Here is a 10,230-nt window from a genome sequence, read left to right as displayed (position 1 = left end):
GTGAAGAGAAAGGTTTCTACAAAGTCATGAACATTTTACAGATGCATTCCAGCATATACAAACTCATGAACATTTTACAGATGCATTCCAACAAATACAAACTGATGAATAGGCAGTACTGTTTGCCTGGGCTGTTCTAGTCTTGTTACATGAACAAAGTTGTTTTTGTGAAGTTAAACTGAGCAGAAGAAAATATTTCTGGTTTTACTCAAAGAAATAGCGGCCCAGTTTTTTTGGATCAAGCTGGTAGTTATCAGTTTGTACCTGGCTGTCGAACCCACATGGTTGACACTGGCACACAGTGAACTGAATGGTTCATTCCATTTCCATACTTATAACATGACACTGGCTCACAGTGAACTGAATGGTTCATTCCATTTCCATACTTATAACATGACACTGGCTCACAGTGAACTGAATGGTTCATTCCATTTCCATACTTATAACATGACACTGGCTCACAGTGAACTGAATGGTTCATTCCATTTCCATACTTATAACATGACACTGGCTCACAGTGAACTGAATGGTTCATTCCATTCCCATACTTATAACATGACACTGGCACACAGTGAACTGAATGGTTCATTCCATTTCCATACTTCTAACATAACACTGGCTCACAGTGAATTGTTATCTGACATAAAGTTGTTACCTGACAAAGTTAATAACTGTCAAATATGGAGGAAGGTGGCAACGGGCGCAATAGCCGAGTGGTTAAAGCATTGGACTGTCAATCTGAGGGTCCCGGGTTCGAATCACGGTGACGGCGCCTGGTGGGTAAAGGGTGGAGATTTTTACAATCTCCCAGGTCAACATATGTGCAGACCTGCTAGTGCCTGAACCCCCTTCGTGTGTATATGCAAGCAGAAGATCAAATACGCACGTTAAAGATCCTGTAATCCATGTCAGCATTTGGTGGGTTATGGAAACAAGAACATACCCAGCATGCACACCCCCGAAAACGGAGTATGGCTGCCTACATGGCGGGGTAAAAACGGTCATACACGTAAAAGCTCACTCGTGTACATACGAGTGAACGCAGAAGAAGGAGGAGGAAGGTGGAAGAGTGGTTCAGATGTTTATCTGCCTGTGATGTTCTGGGTTCGAATCCTGGTCACACCTTTTCTCCCAAGTTTGACTGTAGTCACAACTACTTACTTAGCAATTTTTTTTTTTTCATTTATAATGTAGTATTCTTTATTTCTTTCTTATGCATGTTTGGTGCATATCTGTTATGCATATGTGGGTGTATGTGTGAATGTGTGTCTCCGTGTTTTACATTTATTTGCTTATTTATCATCATTGTTGTCTTTTTTATTTATTTATTTATTTATTATTATTTTATTACTACTTTTTTTTTATATTATATTCATTTATTTATTTATTTATGTACGCTTATAGTTGACTTCATCAAGTTTTTGCGCCTTATACATATTATTAGTAGTGGTAGTAGTTTGTTTTTTTTATGTATATATCTATTATTTGATCACCTCTTTTTTTTTCTTTTTTTTTCTCAAGGCCTGACTAAGCGCGTTGGGTTATGCTGCTGGTCAGGCATCCGCTTGGCAGATGTGGTGTAGCGTATATGGATTTGTCCGAACGCAGTGACGCCTCCTTGAGCTACTGAAACTGAAACTGACTGTAAAGTCAAACTGCCAAGTGTCTAGTTTTTCAAATCAGATGATAAAACCGAGGTCCATTGTACAGCACACACTTTACGCTTTGAAAAAGAACTTGAGGCAGTGTAAGTGTTGTCCCGCTGGTCAGACGGGCGCAATAGCCAAGTGGTTAAAGCGTTGGACTGTCAATCTGAGGGTCCCGGGTTCGAATCACGGTGACGGCACCTGGTGGGTAAAGGGTGGAGATTTTTATGATCTCCCAGGTCAACATATGTGCAGACCTGCTAGTGCCTGAACCCCCTTCGTGTGTATATGCAAGCAGAAGATCAGATACACACGTTAAAGATCCTGTAATCCATGTCAGCGTTCGGTGGGTTATGGAAACAAGAACATACCCAGCATGCACACCCCCGAAAACGGAGTATGGCTGCCTACATGGCGGGGTAAAAACGGTCATACACGTAAAAGCCCACTCGTGTGCATACGAGTGAACGCAGAAGAAGAAGAAGTACCACTGGTCAGGCATCTGCCTAGCAGATGTGGTGTGGCATAATCATGGCTTTGTTTGAATGCAGTGACACGTCCTTGAGAAAGTGAAACTGAACTGTACCAGCTCCACTTTCTCTTTAACCTTCAGTTTATTATAAACGCCATGTTCAGATGTACTTGTTATACATGATGTTTTTTTTTCTGTTCAGCTGGTTACATGATGATAATGATCCAATTGTTCCTGTTCAGATAAACATGATCAATACTCTAATAGTCGCAGTGGTAAGTTAATTTGATTTTTTTTTTCTTTTGAGTTTGCCTTGCTTGACTATTTCCCTGGTGGTAGTCATAGAATACTGGGTGTGGACAGTGGATGTTCATACAGGATGACTGACTGATTGTTGGATGGTTCTTGTGTATCTACTGTGTGTAGAAATCTGTGTCATGTTTCTTCTTCTTCACATGGCTTGGCACTGGCTGCCTGATGGCCCTGTCATATGTATTTTACAAGGATTCTTTCTGTGTGGAGAATCACTCCAGCCCTGTTTCAGGACCAGTCACTGTCAAGTGAATTATCTCCCTTTTTTCTTCATCCGCTTTCCACTCTCCTCAGAAGTTTATGAAATTTAATAAGTTCTTAATTGTAAAAATTCTTGATTCACGCTGGAATTTAATCGCTTCCTAAAAATTCTGACCTTACATTTTTATCAGTCCAGTTGGAATTTGATCAGCTACTTTCTATTTCCTCGTGGATCAAGTACAGGGACATGATTAAATAAATACTTGATGAATGGGTGTTTTTCATTAACATGAAATGTACACTCAGTGGTACAGGTCATCTCACACTGTGTATTTGGAAGGGCCATGATTGCAGACATTTTTTATTGATTTATTTGTGTTTTATCTGTTTTTCTGGCTCTCAAAGTTTTGCTTTTTTGCAGCGATATTTTTTCTTCCATTTTCTGTACATTATGAATGTGACTTGCATTTTTTTCCCTTTCATTTTAGATTTCTATCCATCTGATTGTACATATTTGTAGTCAGCTGTAGCAGTAGTGTGTGTGCATGCGTGCGTGTGTGTGTGTGTGTGTGTGTGTGTTTGTGTGTTTGCATTGTAGTGCATTTTACTGTCAGTGCATTTAAAGTAATGTTACAGCGCATTTTAGATTGCTAATTGGATATCATGTAATATAGATACTATCTGAGTTATCCTTTAACTATAGAACTGATTGAGTTACCAATAGCAGATCTGATTTGGAGGTTATCCTTCATACTGTAGAATAGCTGATTTGGAGGTCATCACATAACTGTAGATAGCAGTCACACTAACTGCAGAATAGCTGATTTGGAGGTTATCCATTTTAACTATGAATAGCTAATTGGAGTCATCCATAGACTGTAGAATAGTGATGAGGTCATCCACATAATGAAAGCTGATCTGAGTTAATCCGTGAGCTGATCTGGAGGTTATCCACTTAACTATAGAATAGCTGATTTGGAGGTTATCCACATAACTGTAGAATAGCTGATTTGGAGGTTATCCACATAACTGTAGAATAGCTGATTTGGAGGTCATCCACATAACTGTAGAATAGCTGATTTGGAGGTTATCAACATAACTATAGAACAGCTTATTTGGAGGTCATCCACATAACTGTAGGATAGCTGTGCCAAAAACTGTCTAATTCATGCTTTTGTGCAAGTAGTGTTTGGTAAATTTGATACCAGATTATGCTTCCATGTATGCAAGAATCATCTTGCAGCATGGTAAACCTTTGGAAAGTTCACTTTCACTCTCTGTGACTTTAAGATAATTGATTGTTGTAAGTTCCAGAAGAGGTTTGGATCTGTTTCAAACAGGCAATATGCTACAAGGAATAGTTAAGCAATTTGTAAAAATCTGTGATGGGTGCTACATTTTGTTTGTTCAAGTTAAATAGGAAGCATCATCATCAGAATCAGTGAAGCGTTGGACTTCTTAACGTCAGTGGTCAGGGTTCAAGCCTGCACTTCAGCAAAGTGCTGTGTACTTTGGGGAGATGCTTTACTGTGATTTCCCCACTCCATCAGGTGTGAATGTCTTCCTGACGCTGGTTGGGACAGGTTAAAATGGTGGGGGGAGAGGAGTGGGTTCTGCTGATCCCTGGACACAGTGGATATAACTTCACTGCCCCTATAGGTGTAAAGAGCCATCAGTCTGGTGCCTTCATGCAGACAAATACATGCTATGCTGATCCCTGGACACAGTGGATATAAATTCACTGCCCCTATAGGTGTAAAGAGCCATCAGTCTGGTGCCTTCATGCAGACAAATACATGCTATGCTGATCCCTGGACACAGTGGATATAAATTCACTGCCCCCATAGCTGTAGAAGTTTGTAGGTCTGATGCATTCATGCAGACAAATACATGCATGCACACTGTATATATCAGTACTGTGGAACATGAAACAAGTCGACAGTTGTGACATAACATTGTACATTTTGTCTCTGTTGTTTTCAGCGAAGAAGAAGACAGGTAGAGTAGTGTGAGCTTGATGCTTGATGTGTGTGGCTTTTTTCCCCTCACTTTTTTGGTCCCTGAACATCCACATGTTCCTGCTTTTCTTTTTTTGTGTTTAGTTCCCCATGTTTTCCTAATCTTCTGTGTGTGTGTGTGTGTGTGTGTGTGTGCACGCATGCATGTATGTTTCAAGTGTGCCTCCTTCCATTTGCTTAATTTTATATTTACATTTTTCTTTATTGATTAATATTGTGCATTTCTGTCCAAGTGCAGTTTGATTCCCTAAATATTGCAAGTTTGTTTTGTTTTATTATTTGTCATGTTTTTAAAATACTGTTTGCCATAATGTGCTATAACATAAACACTGTTTTAAACTTGACACATTGTGTTGATATTTTCATGTGCAGTTTCAATCCCTTGGTATATGTGGGTTCTTTAAATGAATGTCATTTCTTGAATATGATATTAGACCAGATGTGTGTATCTGTGTGTGCTTTTTCTTCTTCAGGTATGTGTGAGTGCAGGATTAATTGCGATTGCCTTAATTTTCTTTTTTACAAGACCGTTTTTGTGTCACTTCCATACTATTTAGTGTGGCTGTTGCTTGTTTTTACTTTTACCTGTGGCCATAATTATTATTTTGGGGGTGCTGGGTACATTTGTGTTTCTATAACGCACTGAACGGCAGGGTGGATAGGATTGTAGGCACTTCACCTAGTGTATTGGATCTTTTGCATATGATGTATTTACACACGAAAGGGATTAAGGTCTGGAATGTCTACACATATGTTGAGCTGGGAGATTGGAAAGATCTCCACCTTTCACCTACCAAGCAGCAATACTAGCATCAAACCCTCATGTTGGGGAAGTCTGATGCACTTGTGAACCATTCAGATGTTGTGCCCATCTCCCATTTCTGTTGATACCTCCCCCCCCTCCCCCAGTGTTGTTGCACTTGTGGTTGGTGGTCCAAGTGTGCTGAACCAGGTTTTCCACGTGTAAAGTTCTTTCAAGCTGACATAAGGCATAAGGACAGATGAATGTGGGGCTGTATATTTGGTTTGTTAAACTACATAAGTTAACTGCTAAGCAATGACATTCCCCCTCTGAGTCCCCATCCTGTCCAGTGTGTGCTGATGTATAGGTGTGCTTTCAGGTACAGCGTCTGTTTCACAACGTTGTCATGTATAGCATACCAGTATCTCTTGCTTTTTCAACCACACATCATATTATATGTTATGTGTGTGAGTGTGTGTATAGAAATTTGCAGTGGCACCCTGATACATGTTTTTTGTTGAGTTTGGCCTTGGTGTCTCTGAGACAGCAGATTGTTGTATGTACATCGCTATCTGTATGTGTGTGTATGTATGTGTCTGCGTGTTTGTCGTGTGCATTTGCATGCTTGTGTCAGCATGTGCGCATGCGTGGGTTTGCCGAGCATGGATCATTTTCATCCTGTTTTATTTCAGTCATATGCCTTTTTCCCCCCCTTCACTACATCTTAATGTATTTACATGTCTATTTTGCCTCATTATTTTATTTCATGTTGGTTCGTTGAATACAAACCCAAGATAAGCTCTCCAGGCCAGATCAGCACTCTCATTGTTTTTTCATTTTTGTTAGTTGAACGCAAACCCAGAACAAGGTCGCAAGGCCAGGTCAGCAGGTTGAGTTCATGCAAATGTCAGGCATCAGACTTTTTCTTGTTGTTTTTTTGTTTTTACAGCAGATATGGAGCATTGTATATGGATCTGTCCACAGGCTGACACCTTGAAACTAGATAATTATGGAGATTGTCCTCTTTGGCATCGTGTTCTTGGTTGTTACCTTGCTAAATTTTATTAGTTAGAGTAGCATTTCTCTAACTCCTGCACATACAGCGGTCTGGTTTGAGAGAAATAGTGGTCATGAATGATTCATGTACTTTGTCATGTAAAGCGCTGGCCCTCAGCTCATAGAGAAAGGGTGCTATATAAATGTACATTATTGTTATTATTTATTGTGTTCTTGGTGAGGTGTGGATAGGGTTAAAGTAAACTGCTGAGAGGCATATGATTGTGTGAAAAATTGGGGTTGGGGGTAGGGGTTTGGCCCTGTATGAGCTGTCTACAGTAATTTCTGTCCAGCACAGCAGCTGTCTATCCTCTTGGGTCTCTTGACGCCACTATCGATTTGTGTGAAACAGCCCTGCCATGTCAGCTCCAACCTAAATGGATACAGCTATTTCAAAACATACTTCCAAGTGTTTCCATTCAACAAATATTTTTTGTCGTCGTTGACTGCAAACTGTTTATGTATTAAATGTGTTGGGTTACGCTGCTGGTCAGGCATCTGCTTAGCAGATGTGGTGTAGCGGGTATGGATTTGTCTGAACACAGTGATGCCTCATTCAGTGGCTTAACTGAACTAATATGTATGTCTTACACTTGCATGTTCATACTCATTTTTATATTTTCTTGTTTTTCGTGTTTCGTTTACATTATCTATAGTGTCATGACATATCTTTGTACATGTCCACACTGCTAATCCCTGGTTGAGTTCCTGTTTTGAGAGGTGATTGTTCACGACTCTACTTTCAGTGTGTATACAATACAAATGACCCGTTTGTACGGGATTGTTCACAACTCGATATATATTCAGTGTGTAAAGAAACCAGTGTGTATACAGTAGAAACAACCTGTTCGTGTGAACAACAGAAATGACGTGTGTGGTGGTGCTGTCAGCAGGCTACAGTGGAGCAGTGACAAAGGGCCGTAGCAAATCCAGCACAGACAACGGCGTCACCAACACCGCCTTCACCACCACCTCCATGGACTCTGGTCAGTACAAATGGCACAGTGCTTGGCCTGGCCCACTTTGTTGACACACACACACTGATAATGAATGAGGCCAGGCCTGTTCCGATGACACAAAGTGATACTGATGTACATTCATGTTTACATTGCTCTCACCCAGCATGTGGAATGAATCAGGTTGGCACACAGTTCAGTGTGATGATCAATGCATAAATTGTATTTGTCGTTCAGAACATGAAGTTCTCTGTGTTTCTGTACAAGCCTGTGCTTCTTTGTATGATGGGAGCAAAGTATGGGATTTATGGTATGGTATGGTATGGTTCCCAGCATCTCCCAGGTTGACATGTGGAGACCTGCATGCAGTGCTGTTGGGACATTCAGGTGTAGAAGGAAATACACATTAAAGAGTGATTAGGATGGGAGGAGACAGACTGCAGTGGAAAAGGAAGGGAGAGAACAGTAGAAGAAGGGAGGAAAGTTCCAGGGGGAAAAAAAAGACAGTAGAAGAAGGGAGGAAAGTTCCAGTGAAAAAGAAAAAAAGACAGTAGAAGGAGGGAGGAGACTTCCTGTGAAAAAGAAAAAGGACAGTAGAAGGGAGGAGACTTCCTGTGGAAAAGAAAAAAGACAGTAGAAGCAGGGAGGAGACTTCCTGTGAAAGAGAAAAAAGACAGTAGAAGCAGGGAGGAGACTTCCTGTGGAAAAGAAGAAAGACAGTAGAAGGGAGGAAAAAGACAGTAGGAGGAAGGAGATCAAGAAATCAGAATGACGGAAGTGTGAGCCACTGAAGGAGGCCCCATTGTTGGACAGGAGACACCATTTGACAGGGACATCACAAGGGGGGTCCTCGGTTCTTTTTTTTAAAAAATTTCTGATTAATTGATCACACTGTCCGTCTCATTTCCAAATAACTGCACCAGGGATAATATTTCGACCTTTGTGGTTTCATTTACTGTTGTGAACCCAGTGGGTCTCCATACTGGTCCTCCAGGTCAGAGGTGGGGGAACCCTCCTGTTCCGGGTTCTCTCACCACAGGGCATGTTCTTCCCCTCATCCCTCACCAACCTGCCCTGTGTAGAGAGAGAACCCTGTGTCCTGTCCTCTGTGAGGGATGAGAACAACCTGCCCTGTGGAGAGAGAACCATTTGTCCTGTCCTCTGTGAGGGATGAGAACAACCTGCCCTGTGGAGAGAGAACCCTTTGTCCTGACCTCTGTGAGGGATGAGAACAACCTGCCCTGTGGAGAGAGAACCCTCTGTCCTGTCCTCTGTGAGGGATGAGGTGAACAACCTGCCCTGTGGAGAGAGAACCCCAAACAGGAGGGTTCCATAACTCTCTGACCTGGAGGACTAGTAAGCACAGAGCTCCCAGGGAGAACCCCAAGGTGAGGGTGGTTCCCACCCGACCTCCCAAACCTGGAGGACCTCATCCTTTCCCTGACTGGGGCAGACAACCCTCAGATGTAAAGGTGTGTCATGGGGAGAGAATCCCCATGTTTTGGGCAGAAAAGAAGAATCTCAAGGTCAGGATCTTTTCCCCCCCGACATGAAAGTTGTGGGGATATCTGGAATGCATGAATAAGATCTTGGTTATTTGACACATACACACACACTAAAATAGATCAGTTCAAAGCAAGCAAACTTGTTGCCACTAATTATGAAAATGTTTTCAGTGTTCAAGCCATCCCAGAACTGAAATAGATTTTCCTCTTCTGGAACATCTGAATTTATGCTTTAGTTGTCAAAGTTCAACCAAAGTAACCTTTTTTTTCTTTTGAACAAACTACTGCTGTTTCTCACAATGCTGTTGTCAATTAATTGCAGAAGGGGCTTTTGGCAGTGAGCATGACAACTCCTCGTCTGGTAAAGCCAACAAGAATGAGAACCAGAGTACCCCCACAGCTGCCATCCAGTCTAATGAAATTCACATCAAGCTGACGGAACCTGAATACCAAAACCAGACCTGGGACAATGCCCAGCCTGCACCCAGCTCTGATGCTCCAGCCACAGCACCAAGCGGGTCCCAGCAGAGTTCCAGTGACCCACAGCCCCTGCCCCAGGAGGGAAGGAGCCTGAAGCCTGGTGGGGCAGAGAACCCTGCAGCCAGCCCCCGCTCCCTGCACTTCAAAGCAGGCTACACTCTCTCCAACACCTCCACCCACAGCACACAGTCACAGTCAGACGCTGACGGTGACCACCAGCCATCTGTGGCAGAGCTGATCAAAAAAATGAACAACACCAAATTGTGAACAACACCAGATTATGAAGTCTGGATATGTCTGTGGCAGAGCTGATCAAGAAAATGAACATCACCAGATTGTGAAGTCCGGACATGTTCAGGTCTGATGCAGAAAGGGACAGTGGCTTCAATGTGGAGGGTTCACCAAGTATTGGGACAGTGGGTTCAATGTGGAGAGTTCACCAAGTGTTGGGACAGTGGCTTCAATGTGGAGGGTTCACCAAGTGTTGGGACAGTGGTTTCAATGTGGAGGGTTCACCAAGTGTTGGGACAGTGGCTTCAATGTGGAGGGTTCACCAAGTGTTGGGACAGTGGCTTCAATGTGGAGGGTTCACCAAGTGTTGGGACAGTGGCTTCAGTGTGGAGGGTTCACCAAGTGTTGGGACAGTGGCTTCAGTGTGGAGGGTTCACCAATTCTACGCAATGTTCCCAACACACCTGATCATGTCCTTCACAACAAAGATCCATTTGCATTTACCTGTTGGGCAGTGGGAGGGAAGCTTGAACAGCCTCTAATGTTTTTTGCTTGCAATCAAACAAGGGCAGGAAAGCTTACAAGACCTGCTGAAAAAAACCAAAAAACAA

The 10,230-nt window shown here is 42.3% G+C and overlaps 1 protein-coding gene across 9 annotated transcripts in view; it reads left to right on the top strand.

Moving 5' to 3' along the window:
- LOC143283086 (uncharacterized) overlaps positions 1 to 10,230 on the top strand; it is a 103,032-nt gene extending 92,802 nt beyond the window's left edge. For 3 of the 9 annotated variants that reach the window (XM_076589127.1, XM_076589128.1, XM_076589134.1), the window contains 4 exons: positions 2,361 to 2,393; positions 4,615 to 4,629; positions 7,341 to 7,433; positions 9,231 to 10,230. In XM_076589127.1, the coding sequence (XP_076445242.1) occupies positions 2,361 to 2,393; positions 4,615 to 4,629; positions 7,341 to 7,433; positions 9,231 to 9,655 (566 nt within the window). In that variant the 3' untranslated portion in view covers positions 9,656 to 10,230. Of the gene's footprint in view, positions 1 to 2,360; positions 2,394 to 4,614; positions 4,630 to 7,337; positions 7,434 to 9,230 lie in introns of all 9 variants that reach the window. The other 6 variants (XM_076589133.1, XM_076589132.1, XM_076589131.1 and 3 more) reach the window with 6 other exon arrangements.

The sequence above is a fragment of the Babylonia areolata genome, chromosome 6 (genome assembly GCF_041734735.1).
Source record: "Babylonia areolata isolate BAREFJ2019XMU chromosome 6, ASM4173473v1, whole genome shotgun sequence".
NCBI classification, from domain to species: domain Eukaryota; kingdom Metazoa; phylum Mollusca; class Gastropoda; order Neogastropoda; family Buccinidae; genus Babylonia; species Babylonia areolata.
The sequence above is the reverse complement of the archived record's forward strand: the minus strand, read 5'-3'. Positions and strand labels throughout refer to the sequence as shown.